Source organism: Chelonia mydas, chromosome 26 (genome assembly GCF_015237465.2).
Source record: "Chelonia mydas isolate rCheMyd1 chromosome 26, rCheMyd1.pri.v2, whole genome shotgun sequence".
Classification (NCBI taxonomy): domain Eukaryota; kingdom Metazoa; phylum Chordata; order Testudines; family Cheloniidae; genus Chelonia; species Chelonia mydas.
The window spans coordinates 10,789,137-10,808,515 of NC_057859.1; the positions used below are offsets into that span (position 1 = coordinate 10,789,137).

The following is a 19,379-nucleotide window of genomic DNA, read 5'->3' on the forward strand; positions in this document are numbered from 1 at the left end:
AAGGAGTACTTGTGGCACCTTAGAGACTAACCAATTTATTGAGAAGGCAGTAAGGAAGCACCAGGTCTTTGAGTGTAGCCCTTTGAATAGCTATAGAGAGTTTTTTGGGCTGAGTGCTGGCTGAAAGTGGCTTGACATTGTGAGCAAAGAAATTGGCTCTCGCTGTTTGCCAGAACACAAAAAGAACCAAACAGAACTTTGTACGTTCTTTGTAAACAAACAGGAACACATCAGAGATACCTGACTCCATCATCAATGTCTCCCCCCAATGGAAACAACCTGCAAGGTCCTCGACTTTGGCTAACTGCTCTGATCAAAAAGGGGTAACTGTCCTTTGGCAGTAGCCCAGCAGCGTAGACATGTTGCACAAATCTATGATTAGATTTCATCATCAAGAATTTGGCAGACTAGACTCTCCTCCAGCTAGCTTGCCGGAGACCTATTTGGTCTGAGAATAGCGTATTGCATTCACTCATTTAGATTGCACAGTCTTTGACACAGAGGGTCTCTGCTGTGCAGATTGCACCTACTGGGCAGTACTGTGTACAGCTATGCTGCTGAATAAGGGTCTGTATGTCTCTCTGTCTCAGGGGGAACATTTGAATCCTCAATAATCTCACCAAGATTAGCACATAGTCTATACACCTGTGATTAATTTAAAGGGCATTACTGTAGAACTTGGCCTCTTTGATATACTGTATCGCTGCCAAATTTGAACTGGAGAGCAGCTAGGGTTGGGCTAATCACATCTGTTTTTTCTGCTTCAGACCCTTCAGAAGCAAGCAGCAATTCAAGGGCACAAAAGTTTTGCCCATCAGGCTTTCTTTCTTCCCCTGGAGAAAATTCCGTTCACCCAGCGCTTGAATTTCTTATTAGTTCTTCTGCTTGCTTTGTTGTTCTTTGACCACCATTTGTGCTGACACAGTAAGTCCTCCCTGTAAGCTTCACTGAAGCCTGCTTGTAACAGGGTGGTCTGCCCCGCCCCTTGATGATGGGCCTGGGGCTAGGCCACCCTCTTCAATTATCAGACCAACATGGAAAGGGATCAATTATAAAAGTCTGCAAGTGGCTGAGGGAGGGAGGGGAACTGCAAGAGAGGGGTTGATTCGGTTCAGTTCAAGGGATTGGCCCTGGAGGAGAAAGAGGGTGCGGAAGAAAAGGTCTCTGAGCCCCTGCGTCTATCGGGGAATAGCTTTATTTGGTGTTCCTTTGTGAGTTTTGTGCTTGAATTCAACAACTCTGCCCCAAGGGAAGAGCCTGAAAGAGACTAGGTGTAGTGGTAGATTTTGCCTAAGCTGGAGGCTTCCTTTACCCGCCCACACTGCTCTTCTATATGTCTGCACTTTCTTTGATCTTTTTTTTTTTTAAAAGGCACATTTGCACAAATCAATAGGCTCAGTGTAACATACTAGCTGGTGTATACTTGTGGGTGTTAACTGCAAGGTCGTGGCAACGTACCGAAAGTAAAACGCTCTACTTCCAGGGAAAGAAGAGTTTTTGTGTCATAACAGCCTTTGTTTTTGCAGTGAGGTTCTGGGATCCATCGCTGACGCTGCATGAGTGCTGATTAGCTGAACACCATGATGTGTGTATTATTTATGCAGCCCTAGGTTAGGCAAATCAAGATCCCTTTAAAATAACATGGGGCTTCCACTGTGTGACCGTGCTCAGAGAGGCCATGCTAGTTTGACTTTCCTAGTCCAAAACCTAGAATCCTACCTCTCTCTTCGGTCTTTCTAGAGGCACCCATGACCTTGGTTGCTGAGCACCATGGTATACCTGGGCCTGCAGAAATTCAACTATCAGGAAATTTTCCTTTAACACCAGCGTGACGAAAGAGACTGCGAAACCAAATGCTTTGTATCCAGCCCGGCGACGATTTCATGCTAACCAGAAGGAACACAGAGCAGGGAAGGTACATTTTATTCAGATAAGGTTTTTAATAAAATGGACATAAGTTTACAGCTCTAACATTTCTCCATCAAGACTATCAGCAACATAGCGGAATCACACCTGGAGTGCAACAGGACTCCCGTAGTCTGCAAGTCCGAGGTATTTCCAACACCATGCCGATTTCACCCTAATAAAAATGGGATTTGAATGAAGCTCTGGTCTCACAATACACAGCCTACAGTGACATGCAGATTGTATTCCCAGTTATCTGACATGTCCAACTCAGGCTCTCTGTTCCTTAAGAAAGACTTCGCTGCCTTTTTGAACGTCACATTAGGAATGTCTTTCGCTATCTTCGTCAATGCTTAGTGGAATCTGCCTCATTCAGATCCACAGGATATTTCCTCATCAGGCTTCTTCACCCAGAACATAAATCTACCCTCCCTATACCTGCATAAGATTATGAATCCCTTTTTCTAATTTTCTCTCTTTTTGGGGGCGGGGGGAGAGTAATCTGTGATTACCCCTCTATTTTCACAGGTGGCACGTCTAGATTTATTATAACAGTAGAACATTTACAGTACACAACACAAAAACGAAAGGCTGTGGTTTAGTAGGATCACCACCACAGCTCATCATAATTCAGGAATGTGTTTCAAAAGCAGAATAAAAGATTACACGGTGAAAATACTTTGGAGTCTTTGGGTGTCCTAAAGAGGCCTTGATTTAAATAAAAACCCCAAACAATAACCAACTCTCCAACAGGACAATCTTTGGTGGAAGCTGAGTTAATGTACCCGATCCCAACTTTGGAGTGATTGAAAGTCTCACAGTTATAGAGAGCCCACTCAGTATAAACTTGGTATATTAAATGTAGCTGAAAACATGCCCCGCTACAGTGTTTCAGGATTGATTACATGGGTTTCTTGCAAGTTTAGGATCTTCTGTGTGCTCCATGCATATTGTAGATTGCGGATTGAGTGCACGCTGGCTTCAAGAGAATAAGATTGTAAACTCAACACTTAATCACATATAGTATAGTACTGAGCTGGTTGGAAGGGAGAGCAGATGCAGTTACATGTCTTGGAAGCAGAGCAATAAGATAAAGAAGATGCTGACTAGTACGAAAGCAGCTCTTATGGCTATGATCATTGTAAAAATGCATGGGGAGTGAGATGCACAGAGCTGAGCTGATTGCCTGGCTTAAATCTGCGTGTGCAGAAGCTCTGATTAATCCTTTCCAAAACAAAGGGTTTAACCAAATTCAAATTTAAATTAGCAGCGAGCTGGGAAACGACGCCACCACATCCACAGTTGAGAATTACAGAAGCTGAAGATTGTCACAGGACTGATTGGTACTTGTCTACACAGCAGCATGAAATGATATTTGGAGTTCTGTGAGTGCATTTGGAAAGGGGGCGGGGGTCAACCAGGAGAAACCTTATGTGATTTGTGGTACGACATTTGTAGTTTGGTTAAAGTCAAGGTGGGCAGGGGAGAGGGAGGAAGGAGAATCAGAACAAAAATGACCTCCCCTCATCCTGCTGCTGCTGCTGCTGTCATGAAGAGAGGAGTTTTCTCCTCCTTCCTAGAAAGTCAAATAGGGACATCCACTGAGTTGCAGAGCTTAGAAAGAGCTCCTTGCTCTGCCAATTGCTTAAAGCCAACCAGGAAGTTCACCAAGACCTTGTTTTGTGCAGGTGACCCCCTAAAACAGTGACCATGATGGGATTCTGGGCAGGCACAGTCTGCATTGATCCAGTTGCAAGACTGGAAAGGGCACTATTCTCAAAAGTGCCCACGTAGCTTAGGAGCCTAAGGCCCTTGAAATTCAACGGGCCTTGGTTGCTTCTGAAAAGGGATCTTTAACATTTTTGGCCAGAGCCAAAACTGAAAACTGATTGCTGCAATTTTACTGGCTACTGGGAAGTGGCAGAAATAAGAAATGTAATCAAACTTTTTTTTTTTTTTTAAGTTGTGCGTACATTCAGAAAAGTGATTTAAATGGTCACATTTGGATTGTGTAGCGCTCTGTCTACTGACCAGTAAAAAAGTCAAAGCCTTATGAAATCAGGGTTGCCAAAAAAACCCAGAAGCTCCATAGTACATTCTGCCACGTGCATTTAAAACAGTGAACCTTAGAGGATACAGGGGGATCACAACTCCATTGTTAATTGATCAGGTTGAGGTTGTCGTGCTGGCAACTTGAGAGGTGTGCGTGGGGGGGAATGAGTTGATCTGGAAAAATCAGATTAGTAGGGCAACAAGATGCAATTTTCAGAGTTTTCTGATCATAACCAAAATTCCAGTGGTTGGTAGACTGAGCAAAATGAACTCATCTGAACAGAGCGCTCCTGTACATAGTTAAAACTATTCACCTGTTGGGTTTACTAGCAGGATTGTTAGTTTGCGTACAATTTTAACTTGCTTTTCATAAAAAGTGCTTGAGGAATGAGATGTCAACTGCCAACATCCTGGTTGGAAAATTCAATCCATAACAAACCTAAGTAAAGAAATTGAGGAAAATACTCTCAGCTGTCCAAACTACTGTACATTTCCCATTCTCCCTTTCTATCCTGCCTGGCAGTGTAAGATAGCTACATCTGACTTACCGGTAACTCCGGTCTTCCTTACGGACACTAATTGGCAAGAAAGCAAAGAGCTGGATCCTAGCAGGAGTTTGAAGAAGGATTTGCTCATACTTTTCCATCAGTACTTTTCACAAAAGGTCAAGCTTTCCAAGTAACAGACATTAGGGCAACAGAGCTCTGTAGTAACTTTTTCAAGTAAAAAAAAAAAATATGACACACCCATAAAATAAAGAACCTAGGTTTGGGAATCCAGTTATCAGCTACAATGGGTCCAGTTCTCATCCCATTTACGCTGGTGTAACTATTTACTGCCATGGAGTGGCTCCTCATTTACACCAGACTCAGGCCCATAGTACCTACATTTCTCCTTCCTTCCCTCCACTACCTCGCCAAGTGAAGTTCACAGTTCAGGGCAAAGTTCTGTCTCCGGGTTCCACAAAGGACCATAACAGGGGATTGCAAAAGTGCAGGGATGAATTCGCGCCCGAATGCTAAGCCTCATCTGTATGCCTTGTATTTCACAGTCTGACATCGCAGTGTTCCAGGCATTCTGCATTCATCTATTCCAGCAGTAACGCATTTGATAAGTTATTTTTAAAAACAAACGAACCACCAAGCCACCCACACACAAACTATATCCTCAGTTTAGTTGGGGGGAAATGTTACATCCAAGAAACTCAGAAACGGGCCTACAGTACATCCATTTTCTAGGACGGCTGACAGATTTTGTAGCTGTGGTTTTTCCTAGGCAGACCCTAACTTGAAACACAACAGACAAGCAGCAGGAAGTTGCCCACCTTTTAAAAAAAGGCTCTAAACCTCAGCTAGACTAACCATGTCACCGACCGCCAGCAATCTACGCTCCTTATTTTCAAGTATTCTTCCCTCCCCTACCTGAGTATTAAGCACATCAGGTCAAGTTCTTTACCCTTGGTTACTTTCGTACAGCCCCGCTGAAGTCAGAGCTGCACCAGTCCACCAGCAAAATGTGGCTCGTGTCATTCTGACTGCAGTGTGGGTTGGGCAGGGGAAGAGGAATTGTGTTTCATTAATCCTCTCCCATTTGGTGGCAGACAAGTTTGTTCTAATTCTCCCTCCCTGGCTGTTATGTTAACAGTGAGCCATAGGACTAAATGTTTTGCTTTGCATAGCAAAGATCTGCTGATATGTAGTTTCAATGTACCTTTTATGTTCCTTGAACAGCTATTTGGGCACCTGGCAGCTCAAAAGTCATAGGTCTGAGTTCTTGCAAAGCAGTTTCCCATGAGACTGGAAAGTCTTGTGTTTAAATGACTGGACCCGATTCTACCCTCATTTACACCAGCTTCACACTTGTGAGACTCTGCTGGATTTACAAGTCACACACTGATTGACACCAGTGAGAGAGGAGAACCCCCCGCTACATACTCTGTTCAATAAAGCTAACAGTTTCTCGGAGGACCTGTCTATCTTGTAAGATGGCAGAACCTAACACCAGTCCCACACCATCTATTTACAAACTTTTAAAACCTCGGCAAACCAACGCTGTCTTAAGATTTTCCCCCATGCAAGGCCAGAGAATTCAAGGAGATGTTGAGAGTGTAACCAAGGGCAGAATTTTCCCTTCATTTTCAGTGCAAAGCTCTAGGTCATTTTTATTCAGTTGTCAAATTAAATTGGAAACAAAGTCATAGCTACGCTTTTAAGAGCCAGCTCAAAGACTACTGGCGTCAACAGGACTGTCTCCATTGACTTCAAATAGGCATTGGATCAGGCCTTTAGAAAATGAGAGTCATGGAGACCTTCCCGAGATCGCCCTCTTCTAGGATGTCCACTAGGAGAGTGGCTTCTCTGGATACACCAGGCATTTAAGAAAAGGACACCACTATTAACAATCAGCAGCCAAAAGCATCCCTATAGTCCGACATTTAGAAGTGTTTTCGTGGGTGAAATAGCTTGAAAAACAAACAGATTTGGCAGGGACTGCTTTGCTACCTGGTACTTCCCATTAAACATGGACACTTATTAATTAAGGATACTTGCCTTTTTCCTTCCTTTGTGAAAAGGCACACGGTGAGACTAACAATTCCTAAAGAGGTCAACTGTACTCCTGCTCAGCCACCAACAGTAACACATGACAAATATCGCAATGAACTTCCACACTAAACAACTACATTTTCCCCTAAACTCAAGTGTGATACACTAACATTTTAAATTATATTATAAATACTAAGCGACTGTTCTTTTCCTTAGTAACACAGTAGGATCATGGTATTTCTGGAGTGTAGCCAAATGTGACGGGAAGAATGTGTCTGAAAGATTGCTATGCCGATACTTCCAGCCATACGTACCTGATCCCAAAGAGCTGATCCAAAGCTCATTGAAGTCCTTCCATTGACTTCAACAGGTTTTGGATCAGGTCCATAGAAAGAGATACATTTTCATGTATTACACCTGCAGACAGTGAAAATTGCCTATTACATCTGCAATGAGTAAAACCTGCCTATAGGCAAGAAGGCCAACAGAAGGCCTATGCAATACTTAAAACAGGTCTTCTATGGTGCAGAGGTCTTGTGGCAGACTAGTGGCACGTGTCAATTTTACTCCACGTGCATATGATACACACACACACACACACACACTGTTCATCAAGTTCCCAATCTACAGCTCCTGGTTTTGTGATGACATTGATTAACAGTTGGGAAGAGTTGTCCTTTGGTCTCTTGCAGAATTCCCCTTGGTAAGAGGTGGGGCGGGGGAGAGAATCATGACAACCTTTCTACTTCAAACTCATTTCTTCTCCAGAGCATTAGCTTGTCCTGATTGATTTGCTCTAGCATCCTAACTGTATGCTAGTATCAGTGGTAATTCATTTTATCCCCACTGGATTTCCCCCCACTGAAGCCAGAAAGTATGGAGTATTACTGGTTTAAATAAGAATCTAAAAAAGTATTGGGTAAAAACAGCAACTCAAAAAGGATGGGGAAAACCTCGAGAGCCTGGCATTCAATATCCTGAAACTATCTAACATAACTTAAAATGGCTTAACTAAGTATCACCGCAACTGGAGTTTTGAACAAAGAAAAAAATATTGCTATGTTGCTTGTTTCGACTAAGAGATTGAAGGTCCTGTGAGACATGCACACCCCCCATTTCTCTCAGACTGTTTAAGGCTTTTGCTTTCCCGATTTGGAAGGAAAGGGTGCTGAAGCAAATGGGTCAATGGTGGGTAGCTCTTTAGTCCTGGAAGACAGAGAAGCAATAGAGACAGATCCTGCGATAGCCTGTTTGTTGGTCTGAGAAACCACTTTGTATGCTGCTATGGGTTGGACTTCCAGACCCTGCCCATCTTCCGGACTGTAGTGACGGGAATACTTTGATAGAGACTGTGGACGGAAAGGCTTACTAACCATTGAACCCAAGACGGCTTCTTGGGGGAGTGCATGTCCTTGGTTTTTATCATTAGGAATGCAACCATGATCTTTAAATGCACCTTTGGGAGGAATGCCTTCTTGGGTCTCTGCTGGTCTTATGGAATGAGACGGAAGGTTGGCTGGCTGAATAAACCCTACCCTGGAGTACTGAGCGCTAGATGAGACAGACAATCCGCATGTTCCTGTATCCAAGTTTTGGAACTTGAAGTTATCTACATGTTGGACATCACCAGTTTGACCTAGGAAAGAGGCTGGAGTGTGAGGCTCCTTAGAAACATTATGAGAAGTCAACTCTTCCAAGCTTTTCTTTTTTGTGAAAGGGGCACGTAGGAATACGTCTGCCTCTTCTGGATGCCTGACAGACGCATTGCTCTTGGAGATGAAGGGAGCTTTGGTAAAGATGTCCAGCTCATCATGCACTATTCTTGAGCTTCGGAAAGGAGCCGTGGCAAAGACATCTGGCTCATTGAAAATCTCTCCGGAGTGCTGCTGAAAGGCTGTAAACAGAGCTTTCCCCATCCCGCTCTGGGAAGGCTGGGGCTTGGAATCTTCTTTGGAAGCCGTACATTTTTCCTTGAGTGTGGATTGCAATTTACTGGACTCCTCTTCTTCTTCTGAGTCCATAAGTAAAGGCCTGGACCCACTACAATCCAAGATGTCCACCTCATGGTCTGTCCCCTCTCCCTCACTGCTGTGGAAGGAACTGTTGCTTGAAGGCCCACCTCTTGTGAAGTAATCAGATTCCGAATTGTGCTGAGTTTTCGCTTCGAGCATCTCAGGCTGGCCTTTGTACAGAGGAAGTACATCGGTAGCAGCAGACAGTTTACTGTGCTCAGTGGTTAGGTCAGGATATACAGCTTGTTCCCTCTGCAAACCTATAAGAACAAAACAAGAGCATTACTCGAGGGGCTATATCCATGTAGTCATAAACGCAAAAGAAACTTAACCACATCAGAAACGTCATGATGATCAGATATAAACTGCCACGCATGGAAAATGGGAAAATAAAATAAAATTAAGAACAGGCAAGGCATTCACTGCACACAAACTGGAAAAAAACAAACAAACAAAAAAACCAAAACACAACTCAGCACTTCCTAACAATTAAGGACACCACAAGTAAAACATGTTAAAAAGAGATGTAAGATGTTAGATACGCACACATTCCAATTCAACATTCCCTCCTGATGCCGTTCTATGAGGATCTTTTTAGGTCACCCACAAGAACCACAACCTATGTGGGTTTTCGTTTCAGAGAACTGCTGTCTAGAGTGAAGTCCCAGTGAACAGACAGGTCTCGGTATAATCAACACTGCCTACTGACATAACAGCCCCCTACATGCAAATAGCAGTAGAGTTGAACCTCGATTTTACAAATACCAATCTTACAAATGACTTCTTATATTAACCATCTTTCCTGACGGGGAGGGGGGAAAAATCATATAACAAAAAATGTCAATGAAGAACAAGTTGACATCATTCACTTTCTGATGCGTTCAGTGCCTTGCAAATCACTTTGCAGTGGCTTGAAAAACAAAAACGAACAACAACCAAGTGCACCACACTGCAACTTATGCACCATACCTATTGCAAAGTTGAGATCTTCAAATTTTATGAACTCTTGGATTTTATGAATGCCTCAATTTCCAATTAGTTCATCAAATATGGGTTCTACAGTATACTGTTGGGCATTTTTTAAATATTTAATTTTGATTCTGGGAGCGGACTCACAGAAAAGTGACAATACACTTAGGGCATGTAAAATACACACATTGACGTCCCTTACTGTGAAAGTAGTAGGTGTTTTAAAAGAAATAAATGTGTTTCCTTTAGCAAGGATTTTGTATCAAATCTGGTAATTTTCACAATGGTATTCAAGCCATTGCAAAACAGACAGTGTTAAATTTAAACAACCCTGTATAATGATTACAAATGAAATCTCTAACATGACCCTAAGGGACTAGCTTGGTTCTAGGTGTTAGTAAGACATTACTAATAAAGGTAGAAGTGGACGCTTACTATCCTGCTGTCTTCTAGTTACAGAAGCCCAAGAGTTAGCTTGTTTTTGCCTTATGAATCACACAGACAGTTATCAGAATACAAGATATCTTACCTTCAAAGAACTATTAGCAGGTTAGAAGTATGTCATTGGACTCATGTTAGCAAGAGGATAGGAAAAAGGCACATGAAAAACTAAGTAGCATAGATTCCAGACAAAAAGATTTGCGTTTTGGTAACTGATATTCATCGAGCGATAGGACAGAAAGATGCACTAACACTTCCTTTTGCTTTAAACAAAACATCTCACAGTTTTGATAACTTCCATGATCACCCCCTCCTCCTGCCAACCTCTGCGTATATTAAATATGTAAACACACACGCTGAACTTCAGGGCATAAAACAGATAATAGATTACACCTATTTCTCATAATTAAATACTCAGACATCCAAATGATTGTTTATTGGGAAACTATTCACTTAAGATACATTGCACTGTAAAGTAAAACAGCGTAGATATAGGTGAGCATTTTATAAGATACTGTACAAAAATACTATCTACCTTCTCTGAAGCGTATGTTGTCAGCAATGATTTAAACTTAAATACTAATCTCAGTTCAACTATAGTAACAAAAAGGCCTAATTATATAGATTTTTTTTCCTCCTTCCAAGAGGTTGATTATATATTTCCCAAGCTGGGTGCTATTGTGTGATTTTTAAAGCAGCAGCTGACAAAGACCAAGACTTGGAGAAGCCTTTCTGAATTATGCAGTTACATTGGAACATGATGTGGTACAGGAAAATAAGAAGGAAAAAAAAAGGCCATGAGCATGTATCATCACAGATGTAACATACATGCAAATTACACTATAATCTTATAATGCAAACTATTCAATATTTCACTAGACAAATCATTTTACCAGAATGATTTTTCTTCCTTCAGTGTTATCTACATAATAAGCATGTATCTACATACTCTGTACACAGCGATTGATCCATAAAAAGGTAGAGATGGGAGGGAAAACAGGTTCAATATGGATTTAAGCCCCAATCAGTTAAGGACAGTAGCAGCAACCATCTGAACAGAATATGGGGACAGCACCGGATAAGTACATTGTCAAGGTTAGGAAGGTAGCATAATTTGTTCCATGACATTCTGCTCTCTGCCTTTGTTGTTAGCTTCCGATAGGCAAAGCAGCTGCCCTGTGGCAGCTATTCCAAACTATGGGCTGTCAGGACAGCTGCAGTTTGTGCACGTGTCCTGTGCAAGGCTTTCAGCCCATGCCAGACCGGTGGCTCTGGGCTAGGCCTACATCCTGCAGAGACGCATGCAAGGGAATTAGAAGCTCTCCTGGGTAGCCACTGCACCTTCCACGCCTCAATACCTCACTCAGGCTTAAGTGTGGAGGGCCTTGTACATTTGGGAGTGAAATTCACCTCTGTAGAAGACCAAGTCAAGGCCTCTGCACCATTTAGTGAGACTTAAATGCCCAAAACAGTGCTTATGCAGAGCCTTGATCTTGTGCTGGCCTCTTGCACCGGGGCCAGTTTCACCCTGAGCCTACGTAATAGTTGCTGGAAGGTACTACAAGAATTAGATCATATTAAAGATTTTAAAGACAAACAAGTGTGTATAGGTGTGCCACTTGAGATGTCATGTGTCGACAGAAATGGCGTTCTAGGCAAGTGTACAGTGGTTGCCATCAGAATCTCAACATTTGCCAATGGTTACCACACCAGTACCTATCCTACCACACTTGTTTCCTATTCTAACTACAAGTGGGGGAAACCTGGCTCCCCAACACCATTATGAGTTAACGGTCCTCTGATAGTAGCTTTTCTTTTTTAAATGGCCAGCCACTGTATTCTAGCATATTGCTATCATATGACAAATAAAGACTAGCAGAAATGCAGTAAAGGTATACAAGTCTGAGGTGCCACCTTGGTTTAGCTGGGACAGCACTGTCCAAGAGAGGGGCCAGCCACCCCTCAGTGTAACTTCTGATGGTTCAATGCTTTTACAAGGTAATTAACATTTTAGTTGTGAGGGCGATATTAACAGAGAAGGACAAAGATCTACCATAATTCATCACCAACGGAAATTTTCCTGCATCTTTCCTGAAGGAAGAAAGAGTGAAAATTTTGTAACGGTACCCTTTAAAATCAAATCAATCAATCACTCGGCCCCACAATGGATTCAACATTGATGAAGGATCCAGGCCCATGTTATAAGTTCTCTGGTTCTCTCCGTGCATTTCACCAACACTAAGAGAAGAGTAAGGATTAGCTATAAGAGTAGCAAGTGCACCACTCCCGTCACCAACAAAACAAGAAGATGCCAAGTTTTGTTAAAATATTTAGGGGTGTCCCCTTTTGGACAGGGGCAGTAAACCAATGGGTTTGTTCTTACCGATATATAAGAACGATTTAAGCGAGTTAAAAAAAAATAAAGGGAGATAGGTTAAACTTACAGACTCTGAAGTGCTCAAGGTCTGCATGAAGGTGGTGTAAAAGTTAACAAGCTACTATGACAGGAATAGGGAGGCAGTTCTATTCGGCCCAAGCCCCAGGTTTTGTCGCTGATTAGTCTGGAGGAGCATGCAATGTAAACATTAGTGCAAGTGGATCCTTTAAGTTAGCTACTGTAGATAGTCTCCAACATGATGGGTGGTCCAACGATTCCCATTCCAGGTCAAAGAGAGAGACCAAGGTGACTGAGGCACTCAAGGGAAGGAGATTTCTATTTTAAAAGGGTACCAGCCATATCATTCTATGTCATGGGTGAAGGGCAGAAAGGACCATTCCACAAATAGCTGTGGTTAGAATGTAAAAGGCAGGCTTAGTGAAACTACGACAGTGCTGCTAGCTTTGAAATCCTGCCCATTCTATTTCATGGCACCGTTTCCAGTCACACTATCGGTAAGCAAGCTAAACAAGATGCCTGGTTGCATTTTATGAACACACGGAACACCCACAATCTCCACACAGCAGTTTGGCGGCATCCTCTACAGGTCCAGTGGCCAACCTCGATAAAGTTGTGCAAGAATGGGATGCACACAACCTCTTTTTGTTGGGAGATGGTACTCTAACACTTTAGCATGCCGAGAAATACACTGCCAATGGACAGCTGCCCTTACACAAAAGCTAGAACTCTGTTTAGATAACTTGTTCCCCCCCTCGTATACAATACGTGGCAGAAATTTTTAGACTTAAACATTGTACTAAAGAAAACACTTCAAGAAAATCGACTGGCTCTACCTTCTTCAGAGAGAAGGTAAATATTAAAAATATACATTCTGGGATAGATCAGGATCTGCACAATGCCGCAGCGTAGAATACTCACAACAAACAGATGTAGTGCACATTGCTACGGTAAGTACAGACACACACAAAAAAATCAACTTTAAGTGATAACTGCTGCTTTGAGACTTTAGTTTGCATAGATTAGCAACACATAAAACCTGTAATAACCTCAATGCTTATAGTGGGCGAGAGGGAAGAGACAGCTTGTTACAGGTTAGAATATCAACACTTGAACGGCTTTCTTCTTTTTTTGAACCTTGTGCAGTAATTGCAAGATACTAAAATAATTAAGGCAAGAAAACGAAACATACACTGAACAGTTTTTGCCGTCGGCTATGAGGGCTGATCCAATACACATTCAAGTCAATGGGAAACTTTCCATTGACTTTAATAGACACTGGATCAGGCCCTACAATTAGAACCTTTGAAAGAATACAGGTATTGCCGGAGCTGAGGTTGCCTTTCCATGGAGTAATTCCGCTTGTTTTGTCCCAAACATTTTATCTAGACAAAGCCATAAAGATACTATCATCTGATGTTGACTGGGTAAAACTAATACAATAGCTCGAACACATGGCTGTTGGCTAGGTTTGTTTGTGACCTTTAAAAAAAAAAAAAAAAAAAAAGTGATCAATGCTTCCCTTATTCACCTTCACTGAGGAGATGGTGGATTCTTTCCTTGTTCTCGAATGCCTCAACTTTCTACTCTCACCTGGGCCACCCGATTCTCATCTGATCTTGTATTCCAGTGACGCAGCCTTTTCAAGTGGCTTTACGGAAAAGCCATTTTAGGCAGAGCTAGCTCCTGGCTGGTTGTGAAGAAGGGGGGGAAGAGGGGAAGCTTCCTCACTCCAGTTAAAATAGGTTTTTAAATGGTAGCCCGGCCATCAGTCGGAGAAGTCCCCTCCACACAACTGCTGGGTTCCATGGAGGGATTTGCCGGAACTGCCGCATGCGCATTGCAATGTGTCGGAATAGAGCCCAGAAGCTCTGACACACAGTCATCTTTGCCACTGGAAGATACTCCCACCCATTTTGATCAATTGTTTTCAGGGGCTCAATGTTTAACTGTTCACCAATTTGTGCAATAACTTGGAACTCCACAAATAAATCCTGCTCCTGATGTTATAACGAAGGATGTGACGTCCTATATTGGCCTTGAAAGGGGAGTTGCTGTGACTTTTGTACGGTGGCTACATTTGACAGTATAATATCCTGGTAGGAGCATCTATTAAGTTACAAAGAAAACTCATGTCAAGAATTGCACTAGTGACCCAAGGACATCAGGATGTGATGGTTCCTTCGTCATCATTCTATGAATCAACAGCATGTACTAGCAGAGAAAGGAGAATCATCACACGTCACTTCACTCAGCATAGATTCCTACCCATTTTGGGGCAACAGACGGAGGAACAACCCTTGGAGGAGACAGATAAGCATTTGACTTGTCTCCCCCCCTCGTTTTCATGATTGTAACAGAAAATCTTTATGGTGGTTAGTAAACTTGTATTCTTATGCCACTCGGGGGATCAAAATTCTTTGGCATAGAAACCGGATGACAGTTCACTCCGTGCCTTTCCTTCTTGCTAGCAATTTTCATACAACTTCTTCCCAGTTGGGCAGTTTACACCACATGAACCTAATGTTTGCTGGCTGACAACAGTTTTAGCTATTTTTAAAATTAATCCCCCCTCTCTTTTAAAGAAACTCAAGTCTTCATATTTCAGTTGCATTTTCCATTCCACAGATCTCTTCTGTAACATTTCCTTAACGATCAGTGTCAAGTCTTTTCTTATGAGCTGGGTCTAAATCATACACCTTTAGAAAGGATTATGCTTCCATTGTATTGTATTTCCCTCCCAGATCCATGAATAGCTATTTTAAAAAAAAACAATAAAAAGAACATCCACCGCTGCTTATTGAATAGCATTATTCCAAAAGAACCCAGTGCTTTTATAATGTTGATTCCAGAACACTTGAACAAATTCTATTCAATTTAAAATCTTAAACGTTCTTTAAAAGTACTTTAATTCACAGAAATCTCTTGGTTTCTAATATACAGTAGATGGTTACTTTTTTTAAAATCCATTCTCTTTTCATGTATTTTCAGTATCTGGCTATACAATAACTTTCTATCTAAAGCTTTTTCATGTTCTCCAGTCCAATTTGCCCGCTTTAGGAATAAAAAACCAACAAAAAATAAAAATAAAATTCTATTGACAATTTTACTAAGATCATTTCCATAGTTCTCTCATGTAAAGCTTCTTCTGGAAAGTGCAGTTTTACACATATAATGATACAACACATTTAAGCAATACTTTTATTACGAAGTGTAGATTTTAAAAGAAGATTAACCGGAGAGCAGACAATTGATGGTTAGTTCTATTTACAGAATTTGTTAAACTAAATGTTGGGGGGGGGGGGGGGGGGAATAGTGGGGAAACTGGAAATAGGAGAGAAATGCTCACAGACTTTAATGTCTTTCCCTCCCAGGGAGAGGTCAATACATCTATAATTTAGTCATTCATACTTTCGCACATGAGAATCTGCACTTTTACTAATACAGCTACATACACATACACAAGGTTAGCAGTAAGCTAGTAATTATTCCACTACAGAGGACGAGTCCTTTTATTCAGGAAGAATTTTCAAATATATGATAGGAATGCTGGACTTTAAGATCATAAGCCAATGAAAACAAGTTTAGCATATCCAGTTAGTTGACAAACTAAGCATGTCAAGGTAAAAAGAAAAAGGTAAATGCCATCAAGTTGTATCTAGCTTGTCAGCACTCATCTCCAATTGTTTGAGGAGAGTGCATGCTTGTTCTACACAGACTGAAGATCTGAATAAAGTTTACAGTAACTTGTCTACTGAAAAATGGTTCCATACTTAACTATGTTGCACTATATGTAGTTACAAGGGAAAAGAGGAAAATCCAGAACACATACGAGACGTTTGACTAAAACCCAGGGTAAAAAAAACCAACCAACCAAACAACTGTTGGACAATTTGGTTTGTACACAATTTACAGTCTGTTTGTTTTTTAAACACACACACACACACACACACACACACACACACACAAAAAAATAACAAGGAAATACATCCGCTGCTGCCACATTGCCCTTTTTGGCCAACAGTTCATTCAGTAAAAAGACACTACAGCCATACTCGCATGTATTTGGTTCTCAATTTTGAAATATTTCACTTGGGGTCATTTTTGTAACTTTAACATTTTGGGTTATTTTTTGAGAAAGCACAATCTGTTCGTAAGCAGGATCATTTTAGAGGGGTTGTGGAAAACCCTCTCAATTTACATGATCACCATATTTACTGGGCAGCTGCACTGCAGCAAAATCCAATTTAATCCCCCCCCCGAAGCATATATTGCCAATTTAAAGCCATCCTCTCCTAATTTGTCTCCTACCTAGGAGATGAACAGCACTAGTGATTTTGTGTGTCCTTTTCTCTTGCCTGTTTGTCGGAAATCCTCCCTTCTCCCCTCAAAGGTTAAACACTTACGTTAGCACTCTAGCCTAAGGGAAAAAATATCTGTTGTGTGCCATTTCTAGCAAGGATCATACACAGACTACAATTCACTAATTTGTTTGCAGTTAAGCTTTTGGTGGAGCTATGTGTAAATCTCGGCAGAGTGGATAATGGTAAGTAGCGTTTCCTTTAGACATATGACAGAACAAGGAGTAATAGTCTCAAGTTGCAGTGGGGGAGGTTTAGGCTGGATATTAGGAAGAACTTTTTAACAACTAGGAGGGTGGTGAAGCACTGGAATGCGTTACCTAGGGAGGTGGTGGAATCTCCTTCCTTAGAAGTTTTTAAGGTCAGGCTTGACAAAGCCCTGGCTGGGATGATTTAGTTGAGGATTGGTCCTGCTTTGAGCAGGGGGTGGGACTAGTGACCTCCTGAGGTCCCTTCCAACCCTGGTATTCTATGCTAGTCAAGACAGGTGCACAAGGAACCATAGCAGATTGTACCAGGGATGAGCTGAAGGACAGACCATGGGAGTAGGTGGGACAGAAATAGAATCCGTTCCTGGGCCGGGAGATGGGAACATAGGGGTTTGTCTCCTTCTGTTTGCAGATTTATTTATTTATTTAAAATAAAACCCAAAAAACCTGAAGGTTTAACTCCTCTGGAAATGAAAACGTAGATAAGGTATGTTACAGAAACTGCGTCTGCTACTGGGTCACTGCTACAGGTCTATGAGCTGATCCACCAGCAGTAAAGACCTGGCTAGGTTGGGAAGACTGGATTCAGAGCTTCCACCGTTGTTTCTAGAATGCCCACCTGAAAGGGTGAGAGATAGGAATTCAGTATTGAACAGGACACACACAGGTTAGTTTCAGATGTACAAGCACAAGCAAAGAAAGAACAACCAGAGAAAGCAACTTTAAGTTGAGCTCAGCTATTCTATGTTACGGGTACTATGGTATGCAGTGTTGTTATAGCCGTGTCAAGGATATTAGAGGAGACAAGGTGGGTCAGGTAATAGATCTTTTATTGGTGAGGGAGAGAAGGTAGCAGCCACCGCCAAGATTTACACCCAATAGGGCCTTCATGGAAAAGTCTAACAGAGAATTTTATCAGAATCAAATCAATGGGATTCTATAGGATTTTTAATGATATATTTCTGTACTTCTATAAGATGGGTTACAAAATCTACAGAAAGGATGTTCTCTGTTCTAGATCTTTAAGAGTACTTCTATAACTTAAAAAGAGTAAATTTCTACAAGACACCATTAAGTCATTTACAGCCATTTCATAGGCTTTTTAAGTGATCCTGTAAAACCCCCATTGCATTTATATCATTCTCTATACAAAGACTTTTTCTTTACTTGGGGTGGACATTTCAAAAGCACCTCAGCACTACCCCCTCTCTGCTTTCATTCAAGTCAGTGGTGAACCTTCCATTGACTTCACGTGGGAGCAGAGCAGACTTAAACCTGCATTGAGGGCTTTTGAAAAATCCCCCCCTAAATGACTTAGGATTTTTCTTAACGAGGGTCATTCTTTCAAAGCGAATATTAGCGGCAGAGCGGGCATGCAGTACGCTCCATGCTATGAAAGACAGGATATAGGCGAATTACAAAAGGCAAGTGTTCCACTGGCCAAAGAAGAGTAACGGATCACGTGATAAAAATCTGTGTTATTTCACCAGGAACTTCAGAAACATTTTCACTGCAGCCAGACTGCAGAAACAAGTCATATTTGACAGGAGTTGTTCCAAAAAGCTGCCTGCCTCTGTCCCTAAAAAACCCATTAATGGAGCATCATTCACCTAATTTTATTTTTAAAGGGACAATGCCTCTTAATAGCTACATCCTTATATAAGTATGAACAATGGTCTGTAGATAGGATGGCAACATGAACATACAAGGCTGGAACTCAAATAGACAGGAAGGCCGCAAAGTCCTAATGACTGAGGCTGGAATTTTCAGAAGTGCCTTAGGGATTTGGGTGCTTGTCTCTTACAGGAATTCTTTGGAAGTTGGGCACTTAACTCTCATAGGCACTGTTGCAAATCCCAGCCAGAAATGATGAACTCATTTTCAAAAGAGGTTTGAAGACAGATCAGTCTCCTTTTCTCTTTCTTGGGCCAGGTCCAAAGCCCATTGACGTCCATAGGCACCTTACCATTGACTCCAGTGGGCACTGGATCAGGGCCTTAACAAGTAAAGTTACACCATAGAAATGTTTGTGTGATCGAGTCGATACAGCCCCGTGGCAGGGCACGTACAGGGCATGGGATGTGGGGCTGACTCCTGGGATGACAAGATGTTTGAATTACTAAAGGTTTATACCCATTGTCTTGTCTCAGCAGTTCTCAAGCAGTGGGGCACACACAGCAAACCTTCTAATTCATGACGGTGGGGCAGCCAGGCCAAATCTGAGTGAGTGGCATTGTGACCAAGTGGTGAATGAATCCTTCTCTATATTGTATTATCCTATCTCACTGGACCTGATTCTCTCCCCCCCCCAAAGTTTGAAAATCAGGAGTAACCTAAAAGACAATGCAGTAAGACAAACTGGCATAAGCCAGAGGAGAATTAGGCTCACTGATCACTAAGGAGATACGATTTTGGTGTAATTTATGTGTATGGCTTAGCACGACTACCCAATAAACTGGTTGCCATCATGTGTGTTCTTTTTAAAAATCCTG

At 41.8% G+C, this 19,379-nt stretch overlaps 1 protein-coding gene across 31 annotated transcripts in view; it reads right to left on the reverse strand.

Moving 5' to 3' along the window:
- Positions 1 to 1,907: 1,907 nt before the first annotated feature.
- The window catches only part of AAK1 (AP2 associated kinase 1), a 126,703-nt gene continuing 109,231 nt past the window's right edge, over positions 1,908 to 19,379 (reverse strand). For 17 of the 31 annotated variants that reach the window (XM_043536359.1, XM_043536358.1, XM_037886541.2 and 14 more), the window contains one exon: positions 1,908 to 8,772. In XM_043536359.1, the coding sequence (XP_043392294.1) occupies positions 7,631 to 8,772 (1,142 nt within the window). In that variant the 3' untranslated portion in view covers positions 1,908 to 7,630. Of the gene's footprint in view, positions 8,773 to 15,209; positions 17,507 to 17,537; positions 18,982 to 19,379 lie in introns of those variants that run through there. The other 14 variants (XM_037886545.2, XM_037886542.2, XM_043536362.1 and 11 more) reach the window with 3 other exon arrangements.